We start from the raw sequence: 11,686 nt of genomic DNA, 5'->3' as shown, positions 1-11,686 counted from the left end.
TTTAGTTGGTAAAAACTAAGAATTATAAATGTCGTAGTGGCCCAACCGGCTTCTCATGCATGAGGATGCAGATTCGAAACCTACCAATGTGAGTTTTTCCGAGGTATACGTATTTTCTAAGATCATTTAAGCGCTAATGACAAATGGTGAAAGAAAACATTGTGAGGAAACTTGAACTTATAATTCTAATTATAAGTCTGAAATCGCCACCTCGCAATGAGCAAGCGTAAGATGTTGCTGCCCCGTCTCTGTCAAATCAGTAACAACAGTGCAGGAGGAAGATAATATGATTGGTAATAAATGTATTGTACTCCCTGTCTACATGACCAATTAGGTACTTTTGTACAACTTTAAAAAAAACTGCCTCGTTGGTGAGTGCGACTGCCAGACAAGGAGTTTCGGGTTGGGTCGGGCAAAGGATTACTGGGTTTTTTTTGGTTATTCGAAAATTTCTCGGTAGTAACACGGAGTCTGGAATTATGCCCAGTATATGGCAATAGGCTCACCCCCTATTACATGAAACTTGTAACACCAATGGAGAAAAGTGGGTGTACTTTGTATAGCGGCATTACGTGCCGTAATGTGCACCTCTGCCTGCCCCTTTCGGGGATAAAAAGGGGTGACGTTGACATAATTAAAAATACAAAATATGCAACAAAAAATATTTATTATCAAAATATAATCAATTTAAAAACAATAGTACTTGATTGCTTTGTACATGTTTTGTGGACCTTCATAGTATTAGTAGTAATACTTAGTTATGCTTAAAAATTAATAAAATGTCAGCAAAATTACTTTTGGATCAGATAGTCGTAATCAGGTTTCTTTCCCACCTTGTATTGGTTTTGGAAATGTAGTAAAGCTTCCTTTGGCAATAAGTATTCAGCCACAACAGGGTCTTTGAACATATTGTCGATGTACTCCACCTGGAAAATAAAGAAAAACATTATAAGTTGGTTTATACAAATACTCTACCTAACATCACGAGATTGACTATGGAGTTTTCTAACTATCTACACAATCACGCAGAAGGTTTTTTTTTATAACGTCACGCCTTTAATCCCCGAAAGGGTAAGCAGAGGTGCACATTATGGCACATAATGCCAATGTACACCCACATTTCACAATTTATGTTGTAATAAGTCCCATGTAATAGGTGGTGAGCCTATTGCCATATACCGGTCACATTTCCAGACCCTGTGCTAGGAGAAATTTTCGAAAAACCGAAAAAAGCCCAGTAATACTTTGCCCGACCCGGGAATCGACCCGAGACCCCTTGCCCGGCAGTCGCACTTGCAACCACTCGACCAACGAGGCAGTCACTAAATTAATTCACTTTATCTAGACACACGGCAGTGTGTCCGCCAAGTTCGAGCAAAAAAACCGACACACCGGCCGTGGGTTATATTACACGAACCATTTCGGGCCAAGTTCGACCCACCTATAACTCAAAATCTATTTTATCTACGCATATGAAATTTCTAGTATCTATCGAGATCTACTTACTTATCTAAAATACAAAATTTCATTAATGTACCCATTGTAGATCTTGAGATATTGACGTCAGAAAATCGCTATTTTTACTATACACTCACTGACTGACTCACTCACTCACTCATCAAAAACCTAGACCACTTCCAATAGTCGTATTGACTTGAAATTTGGACTGGAGGTAGGTCTTTAGGTCAAGGTAAAGGAAAAAATGAAAATGGCCAAGTGTGAGACGGTTTTAAAAATAATGAAGGTGTAAATTCATACCCCTAAGGAACTAAAACAAAAAAATTATCTATATCTTCCAATGGTCGTATTATCAACCTAAAATTCGTTACGAAGGTTTGTATTTAGTCAAAGTAAAGTAAAATAAGAAAAAAAGAAAATAAACCTTACAAAAATAAATGAAATCCCACCCAAAACATAAATGTGAAAGGATGCCAAGTTCGATAATATTGGAATGCTTCGCCTATAAAAGAAGTGAGATCTAAATAAGTACCAAGTTCCATACACAGACCTCAGTTAAAAATGATATAACTTGGCAAGTTTTAATAGAAAATTATATACTTGACTCATTGCGTTTAGTAGGTTTATAACAAAGTGTGTGAAAACTTGTCAACTTGTTATATCATTTTTAACTGAGGTCTGTGTATGGAACTTGGTACTTATTTAGATCTCACTTTTTTTATAGGCGAAGCATTCCAATATTATCGAACTTGGCATCCTTTCACATTTATGTTTTGGGTGGGATTCCCTATTCCCGTCAATACAAATGAGAATTCTGTAGATAGTCTCCGTGGCTCAGGAAAGAAAAATACCGCATTTTCTGACAATGCATGGGTTACTACGCTACTAATCAGTAATTTTATTACAAAATCGTTGCCATGCTGAACCTATATTAAAGCCCCTTACTTTCAATTCGTCCTCTTTGACCGCCAAGCCATTACACCAACGAGTTTGATACTATTAAAAATTCCACGATCGATATCATAACTGTTTAATATGTTACGAGTATGATAGTGTAAAAAACGCAAGTCACTCTACACGCGATAATGGAGCAATTTCATAATATTGCGCAATACCTATATTAAAGCCGACTTTATAGACCAAAATATTCTAGAAACAAGAACCATTCGGTGGTTTGTTTATAGACTCTAACACCTACTAATAAGAATCCATATACATAGTTTGACAATCGTAAAAAAACAATAAGGATACATCTAATTAGGTATTGGTCTGTCTCCCTACTTGAATGAGATACTAGCCCAGACTTTTATTGTACCCCAAAATGTAAATAGTCTTCAATAATTTTAATCCTATTTTTATATTCTACATAGATACAGGAACAAACACTAAGCGATGAGCGGACCCCAACAAACCAAAGCAAACATTTGATAAACACTGTTATCAAACTTATGCCACATATTTTTTTAACCGATACCGATAAGTTGTCATACCATTATTCAATATCATTCTCACTTACCAATAACTTGTATTTTTGTTTGTCCAGTTTCGCAAGATCATGGTCCATGACGTGGAGCCTTTCGAACCAGGGCCAGATCATGTAGTCTGCGTACCCAGGCTGGTCTCCATCGAGGAACTTGGTGCCTCTCTTCTGCAACTCTTGCTGGATGAAGGTCAAGTTCTTGTAGTAAGCGGTGATGTTGTCCTCCGTGATTGTGTCTGGTCCTCTCACCAGTTTGAAGTATACGGCGTGGATCTGAAGTAGATGAAAAGTTGGGTTTATTATCTGTATTTTTTTGGAGGGTTTACTTTATTACAGCATAGGTTTTGGAAAGAGCGTGCGCGTATCAATGGTATCGCCAGAATAATTATACAATGGATGCCGTTACAAATAGGTACGGAAACATATTTTCAAAGAGTAGAATGAATTAATTTCTTATAACAGATTTTCCACTTGGAATACTTGAACTTTCAGAAGCCACAGAAAATATTTGGCTATCCTTGATCAGCTTTATACGTCGACTAAAATTGATTGGATATGGCGCATTGTATCTATAGGAACATCAATGCAAACTTTACATGAATTTAATCAGTTGTTTTTATTTCAATTTTGATAACGGTTTAATTGAGATATCCTATTGTTCTTATGATAATTATAAATTAAACCTTTGATGGCAAGTCAATGGTATTCTTCAATGCTGAAGTAGTTATTCAAGCAAGATTATTCTATTATGGTTTGAGGAAAATTAATTGTCCTTTTAGACTGTTTCGATTCAGTGTTGTAGATTCAAATATAAATTAGATATTATGAAGGAATTCATAGTAATAGCAGATAGATAGACAAATATCTCTTAGTTACTAATTAATACCCTTAGATATTAAGGTACCTACATCTTTAATACGATAAGTAATTAAGCCCGCTATTGTATGATTGTACATAAAATGTTAAATAAATAATTACGTAAAGCAGATTATATTTAGTTTACTTGTAGTACCTATAGACTTTGGATCTGAAAAAGTGAACCTATTAGGAGTGCTGTACTATGAGTAGGTACTATAGTACTAGTACCTACTACTGGGAGATTCTTTTCTCGAGAAATCGCTGGTCTACGAAACATAAATTAATAAATAGAAACCTAATTGAATAAAGAAAAGAAGACTAGATTTTTTACAGAATAAGCCGGTAAACGCAGATGGATCACCGGATGGTAAGCAATTGCCATCGTCCATTGACACCTGAAACACCAGAGGCGTCACAAGTGCGTGCCGCCGGCCTTTCGGGGGTTATGAATTTAAGAGTTGTTGGGGATTGGGAAAATTGGGGGGCCTCTGGTAACCTGACTCACACAACGCTTGCATTGTTTCACGTTGGTTTTCTGTGAGGCCGTGTTATAACTGCCGATTCGTGTCAAAGCATTGCTCTCCCACACTAGATATTACTATAGATACAAAATATATATTTACCGGTGATATAGCTTCAACGATGATCTTGTCAATGGCTTTCTTCACTGGGTCCTTAGGAAGGAGAGGTCGCTGCGGGTACACATCGTCCAAATACTCCACGGTCACCAGACTCTCGTAAATTGTTAGATTTTCTGCTATTTCTAGGGCTGGTACTTTTCCTGTGGTAACAAACGAAATAATTAAAATAGACTAAAACTCATTTATATTTTAGTACCTTTTTCAATCATCCAATGACTTCTCACGACTTGGGCGAGGCGAGAGGGAGTGTCAGACTCTTACTGACTAAAAACCCGGAGCCTCGGTAAACCCGTTAGATAGTCCGCAGCTCCAGATCAGGCATTTTAATGACTAGTACTAATTTGTGATGCTTGCGTGCTTTCATGTTTATTTCTAGGGAAAAACCAAAGTATGTTTTATTTTTTTTAATGTTTGAAATTGTCTGTAACACTACAAAGTCTGAAATTGTACCCAGTGTGTTCTTACAGAGCTCGTTTTTTACTTGGGACTCGGGATGAACCACGGAACACACTTAAAAATGTTATTCGCAAGAAAAACGCATAAATAATGCGAATTTTATCTACTTCTTGGCGGAATAGAGTAAATTACTGTTCATTATGCTAAAATAAACAAAAAGAAATGTAAAATAAGACTTACCAAAGGCACTCTTGGAGGTGAGCCATTCAGGTTTGTCCATGAGATCGATGTTTACGATTTCATAGTCGACGTTCTTCGCGTTCAGGGCGAGGACGGTGCGCTGTGCGTACGGGCAGTACCGCATGTTGTACAGGCGGAGCTTGCCCGTGTAGGGGGGGAGGGGGTCACCTGGTGGAAACAAATTATATAAGTACTTAGGTACATAAGTTTCGAAAAGATGGAAACATATTGCATAAACTGCAACTAACATAAGGTGATCCATGTCTGTAATGACTCTATCAGAAGGTTTTTAATCCAAACAACGCCCTAGACGGACATGTAAGTGATTAGATTGGCGATATAGTTACTCGTATTAAAGAAGGACCAAACTAAAAGTACCCTTAACCGAAGAGCATGCATAAAAAAAAGACTAATGACTCTTGATGAAGCGAAAGAGGTGTGTAAGATTCGTAGCAATGGCGTTATATTGTCTCTACCTACCTCTATGGGAGACAGGCGTGAGGTTATGTATGTATGTATTAGTTAACCGATTTTCTACATGGAATCCAAATCTATATAGTATCATTGGGAGACAATTTCTAATGATTACACCGTGAACGGTGTCTCCTAACAGTAAGCCAGCCTCGTGTTTTGTGTGTGTTAAAAATTAAAATCCCTATTATTAAAATTCTTTATTAAATGCTATCGATATTTTATAGCTCCACTCAAAGCGTTAATAAATTTTTCACGCAACCAATTTTCAAGCCAATATGGACATGTCTAGTAGCAGAACCTTTTTATAGTGTTTATATTATTGCAAGTAGAGATTCTAGACAGATAGTTTATTTTCTATTTTGTCATATAAGAGTATGTAGAAAGATATTTCTGAACCACAGCATCAGCAACTTTGGAAAACATGATTTTGAAAAAGCCCTCTTCACATCGCAGTATAAATTATATTTTATTGTGATGACCTAAACTGTACTCTATATTTAATGTAATAGTACCTATTCCCTAATTGTCCTCCCCTCAGCGACTGACTTAATTAAGGACAGTCATCAAGGGCAGCACTCTACTAGGGCGTGAGGTCATAATGTTTATGGGTACCATCCCACTCCCACCAGGTACACTTAGAAATATTAAACAAATGTGTAGATTCAGTGTCTGATAACAGCAATTTAGTTGAGACTTTATATAAAATAATATAGTAAAACGTAAGTAAATTGTATGTACAAGTTCTTGGCCGTGCGTGGATGATTTCTGTAATACGAGAAGTGCCTATTGAATAAAATTAAACCTATCTAATATATATTTTTTAATAAATTAACAACATTTATAAACTCCAAACGTCAAGAATCCAATTCTTAAAATCCTGTTGCCTATGTCTTTTTATAGGCACTGTTATACATACTAAGTAAAATAACACAACTTAGAAACCAGTTTGTTGAATTCATTACCTAAACGTGTGTTACAATTTAAAGCGAACACTTAGTAAATTGAGCTTCGCTTTTTAAGTTTTGTGTAGGTATATTTATGTAATCCATTACTGAGAGACTGAAAGCCAACTACTTCGTCAAACAATTATAACCGTGTACTCTAAAATTACAGAGTAGTTACGTGTAATATCTTTTCTTCATAACAACAAACACGGTTTTAAATTTCGCGCCCTCAAAAAGTTACGCCTACTTCACTGACTTTGCGCCTATCACAATATTAGCTTCTTCCCTTATGGTTTGTTTTGTTTTAAACAACAAAAGTTTCTTATAAAATAAATTTGTAAAAACATTGCTTTCAATTTATTACAATAATATTTTATCATGTTATGCTACACCTGCCTATCTGAGCCACTAACAATGTAAGAGATTAAGGACTTAGTTTTATCAAAATGTTACACTAAATAATACGACGTATTTACCAGAGACAAATATATTAAAATGTAAATGTTGCAACTAACCTGTTTTTAGATGTGGTGTGTTAAAGTTAATCTTGTTTGATCCAACCATGGTGCTGTAAGGTAATAAACTGCCGAGAGCTCGTCCAATCGTCTGTACTCCTTGAAGTGAGGAATACAAATGCACTACGGCACTTATAGTAGAAGATAACATAGCTAAACACTCCCGTAAAATCACAGATAAAATGACTCGACACAAATATCAAAATAATATGACTGGCCAATATTTTTCGACTGTTTGTTATTGCTTACATCACAGTTATGAGTTAAGCGTTACCTTGACAATATTTTTGCCGTTTAATCTCGCGCGTGCTACGCGTACACTAGTTTCGTAATCGACATGAATAAACATTACCCAGACAATAAAACAATATTCTTAGATACGAGTTGATAAAGTTGGACCGCAATATATGAAAGTCATCAACCATTTTTGGATATTGACGTACAGCAGCAGGCTGTATGTTTGTTTGTAATTTGTATTAACAATGTTACTTGAAGACGTAGAACAGATTGAATTTAAGAATTAAGATTAAGAACATTGATACATTTGATGACTAGAATATTTAAAGCAAATATAGACTATCTTGGGCAAGGTTATACAATCTTTCACATTCAATGAAAACGTAATTTTCTCAAAAGGGACTGAACTAACTTATTTTGTTGTAGGTATGACTTTTTTACACACTTCTCCCGCCTTGGGTGAAGCGAGAAAGAGTATCAGACTCTTATACTGATTTAAAAAAACCACTTCCTTCCTACTCCTGCTTTGAGCCCGTACCCCGGTAACCCGGTACACTACAGTGTGATGATAATACTCGCAGTTGAGAACCCCTGCTGTATTTTCAAGTTCCCAGGCTGAAAATTTTAAGTACCTACATGTAAATTTTAATACTTTTATGTATTTCATAATTATGTCAACGAACTTACAAGAACCCTTACCCTACCACATTATCGGGGGATACAAAGGTATATGGTTAATGTAGGTAGAAAGATATCACCCATTGAAAGTAAATATAATAGGTAGGTACACTGTGATTTTATTGTAACTTTCGTGAGACATACTAAATTAATTATTATGTTATCGGCTTACTCAAACTAGTCGAGTTCCTCGTCAAAACGTTACGTGAGTAAGCCGATAACATAATAATTAAGGTAGGTACCTATTATGGTATCTTAGACAGTTTTTTTAAAACAATAAAAAAGGATCAATAAGAATGGATTCTCTTCTTATACATATGTAAAGCTACATGTAACAAAATAATTCTAACTATCTATATTATTTGACAATAAAATCAAAACAGTTTGCATGACTTGTTATCACAACTCATTGAAGATGAGACGTACAATTCCAATATCACTATCTATCAGTCCCATTTAGTCGAACGTTAAGTAGGTATGACATATTAAAACTTAATGTAGGTAGGTAGGTAGATTGATTCATGTTACTTTTAAAAAGTCACTTTATTATACCGTACAATACAAGTAGTAATACTTAATTAGACTTTATACTACTATCTTATACATCATGTTACGTAGAAACAGATCTGAAAAGAATCATGCTGTGTGATTGAGAGGGCCATATTATCCAAAGAGTCGTAGAGAATCTCCTTTTCAAACTGCAAAATGTTTGCTAAACAAAAACAGAAACATTTTTATTTTTCATGCCAAAGGCCTAGGTGTCAATGAAAGTCAATAATTATAAATTTAAGTTGCTAGGTAGTAGAGTTTTACCCTGAAAGCAAGTAAATGATTGATATCAGTTTTTTTTTCCTAACAGTACATAACGATATCTTTATTATTTAACATGTCCAATTAATCACAAGCAAATAAAATTAATTTGCTGAACTCTCCACAAACAGAAATCTATATTTCTTCGTTTTTATGTAAATAAACAGGTCATTCCATGTTTCTAAAGATATTCCAAATTGGAACTTTCAATGACGGTAATGGCAACACTGGCCCGATCAGTTGACAGCTGAGAATTTTACGTCGATGTGTTGTGACTTGACACTTTGACAGTGAGAGGAGGTCGAGAACGAGAGGTAGAATACTATAAATTTTGAAGGCCGGCCGGATCTACGGCAAAATAAACCGACTACGTGTTGAAAGTTGCTGTTGACCAGCGTAACTAATACTATTTAAATTTTACAGAAAAATACAACTGCTGCAAAATGTCTGAGAAGCATTTACAAACCGGTATGTTACTGTTCTAAAATCAACCCGATTTTAGTGAATAATTTTACGTATCTGATTTAACCTCTTTTGTTTTTTTTTCTATCAGGTGATGCCCTGCCTCCGTATGGTGGAAAACTCCGCCTGTTCGCTATGAGGTTCTGTCCTTATGCTGAGAGGACTGTACTAGTGATGAACGCTAAGAATTTACAGTATGATACAGTTTTCGTGAATTTGGATCACAAACCGGAATGGCTTCTCAACTACAGCCCTAAAGGTAATTTAGTACGACAATACATAAATAATTTTAATTATAAACAAGTTATAAATAATATTTATAATAGTTTTCTAATTAGAACCTTATTAGATAGATTATTGGATAGATAATTGTACACCACCTACACACCTCAAACATTTTTACATAACTACATTCTACTGCTCATTTTCTTGCCATTCTTTTGTACTCTAAAATAAACCCAAATATTTAATGAGACATTCAGTTTGCTAGTTAAGTCTGCATGACTAAAAAGTTACCATTTCATTGTTGACTATGTTATATCTTAAAATAATGCAAAATCATATTTTATTTCAAGACTTAACTAAAGTAACTAAGATTACCTAGTCTTATTTTACTATAGGCTTACAATAAATATTGTAGTGTTGCTTATAACAAATTCTACTTGCCACATTTCTACTGATAAGTGCCACTTGACAATACAGTGTTATTTATTTTGTACTGGATATCAGTGCTGATAAAATGTGTAAAATGATAAAGCCATACAAAGCAATAAAAACTCATTTAAATGTAATGCTTTGCTTGAATAAACTAAATCAATGACATTCTATCTGGTTTAATGAAGCATGATAATGTTTACTCTTGCATGAAATTGATAGAGGTTAAATTTGTAAAAAATATCTCCCTACTAAATCTTGAAATGTAACAACATAATATTTACAACTTTTATTTAGCTAACAGGGTAGGCAGGGGTGTACACACAATATGTAATATCAACTTTTCACCTGTAATATTATAAGTTCTATGTCAGAACTCAGAGACAAGCCTATTAGCATATTATAATTTTAATATACAATTTTTACTGAGAGTAGGAAACCCAATTAGACAAAGTAATCCAATTGGACCCTGGAGCCCTACTGAACAACAGTTTCTTAAATAACCCAAGAACTTTGGCTCAGCAGGTTTACTTAACTAAATGTAACTCTTGTATCAAATGTGAATTTAATGAAATCCATTGTATCATTTAGGAACCGTACCAGCCCTAGAGTATGAGGAGGGTAAAGGAATCTTCGACAGCAACATCATCAATGTGTACTTGGATGAGAAGTACCCAGATGTACCACTGCAGTCAACTGACCCACTGCGCAGGGCTGAAGACAAAATTATTGTGGAATTGTTTTCTGGAGTATGTATTTCATTTAATTTTGTGCTTTATTCTATTCCAAATAGAGTCTTATTTGATTGTAGTTAATGTAGGTACTAAGGATAGAACAGCTGACTAAGAAATGTTGAAGTTAACTTTCTTGCAGTATTTTTTATATTCACTGTCCAGATTATGGCCATCCATTAAAATTAATAACATTGTCACATTGTAGCACTTTCTAATTGAACCTCTTATAAATATTTTAATTCCATGATGCATTTTAAAATAAATACTAAAATTATGTATTTGATTATGATTACAGGTTCAGTCAGCATTCTACACTGCTGCATACAATTCACATGCTCTGCAGGCCAACATGGTAGAGACCTACCACAAGGGTCTGGTAGCTCTGCAAGACACACTAAGGGCGCGTGGCACCAAGTTCTTACATGGAGCAACTCCTGGACTAGTAGACTTCACTCTATTCCCATTCTTGGAGCGCTTTGAAGCTTTGCCTCTGGTCGGCAAATCTGAATTCGAGCTGGTCAAGTCGAAATATGAACTACTGGTAAGCATGACTTGCAAGAAAAATATTGTATAACTTGATGGTTTTAATTGGTTATTGTGTTACATATTATTGCGCAATAGAAGTTCCCATTGTGTTTTTACTATTGTCATAAATCAGTCTAGAATTATGTTATAACTTATGCAGGCATTAGACTCGCGCTCTGTTACAGGGGATTCCTTACATTATTGGCGAAAAGCGAACACGTTATTGTCCACTTCTCAATCCCTACGAGAAATAAAATACGAGACATCATTTAATCTTTTACGTATTTTCACAGGTAAACTACATTGAAGCTATGAAGATCGTGCCAGCTGTGAAGCTGTACTACCTGTCTCCGGAGACTCACGCCAAGTTCATCGAGTCCCGCAACAAGGGCGATGCTAACTACAACATGCTGGACACCAGCGGAGTATGCTGCATGCGCCCCAGGAAGAAGAAGGAATAAGGAACAACCCCTCGACTGATAAACCATGAACTATTACGTAACATTCGCGAACATTAATATTTTTATTTGTCTCAAATTCACATAGTACACATTAACTTAATAAAGTACATTTTTTTTAA

General features: G+C 35.2%; 2 protein-coding genes across 3 annotated transcripts; one reads left to right on the top strand and one right to left on the bottom strand.

Moving 5' to 3' along the window:
- Positions 1–648: 648 nt before the first annotated feature.
- Positions 649–7,447, bottom strand: LOC118272758 (pyrimidodiazepine synthase). The gene is made up of 5 exons (XM_035589421.2): positions 7,007–7,447; positions 5,074–5,241; positions 4,420–4,577; positions 2,975–3,211; positions 649–926 (listed from the first exon to the last, which is right to left on the bottom strand). The coding sequence occupies exons 1-5, from the start codon at positions 7,155–7,157 to the stop codon at positions 792–794; spliced, it is 849 nt and encodes a 282-aa protein (XP_035445314.2). The 5' UTR covers positions 7,158–7,447; the 3' UTR covers positions 649–791.
- Positions 7,448–8,934: 1,487 nt separating this feature from the next.
- On the top strand, positions 8,935–11,686 carry LOC118272762 (pyrimidodiazepine synthase). Of its 2 annotated transcripts, XM_035589426.2 has the most exons (6): positions 8,935–9,045; positions 9,155–9,199; positions 9,285–9,452; positions 10,439–10,596; positions 10,877–11,122; positions 11,400–11,686. In XM_035589426.2, exons 2-6 carry the CDS (start codon positions 9,175–9,177, stop codon positions 11,565–11,567), a joined length of 765 nt encoding a protein of 254 aa, XP_035445319.1. In that variant the 5' UTR covers positions 8,935–9,045; positions 9,155–9,174; the 3' UTR covers positions 11,568–11,686. The 2 variants fall into 2 exon arrangements, with proteins under 2 accessions (XP_035445319.1, XP_035445318.1); XM_035589425.2 differs by having other exon boundaries at positions 9,018–9,199.

Source organism: Spodoptera frugiperda, chromosome 4, assembly GCF_023101765.2.
Source record: "Spodoptera frugiperda isolate SF20-4 chromosome 4, AGI-APGP_CSIRO_Sfru_2.0, whole genome shotgun sequence".
NCBI classification, from domain to species: Eukaryota; Metazoa; Arthropoda; class Insecta; order Lepidoptera; family Noctuidae; genus Spodoptera; species Spodoptera frugiperda.
The sequence above is the reverse complement of the archived record's forward strand: the minus strand, read 5'-3'. Positions and strand labels throughout refer to the sequence as shown.

Coding starts and splice junctions, on each gene's coding strand:
- LOC118272758 (XM_035589421.2), bottom strand. CDS start 7,157: ATGTTATCTTCTACTATAAGTGCCGTAGTGCATTTGTATTCCTCACTT. Junction 5,242..7,006: donor CACACCACATCTAAAAACAG/GTTAGTTGCAAC, acceptor TGTTTCCACCAG/GTGACCCCCTCCCCCCCTAC. Junction 3,212..4,419: donor TCGTTGAAGCTATATCACCG/GTAAATATATAT, acceptor CATCTACTTCAG/ATCCACGCCGTATACTTCAA.
- LOC118272762 (XM_035589426.2), top strand. CDS start 9,175: ATGTCTGAGAAGCATTTACAAACCG. Junction 10,597..10,876: donor TTGTGGAATTGTTTTCTGGA/GTATGTATTTCA, acceptor TTATGATTACAG/GTTCAGTCAGCATTCTACAC. Junction 11,123..11,399: donor AGTCGAAATATGAACTACTG/GTAAGCATGACT, acceptor GTATTTTCACAG/GTAAACTACATTGAAGCTAT.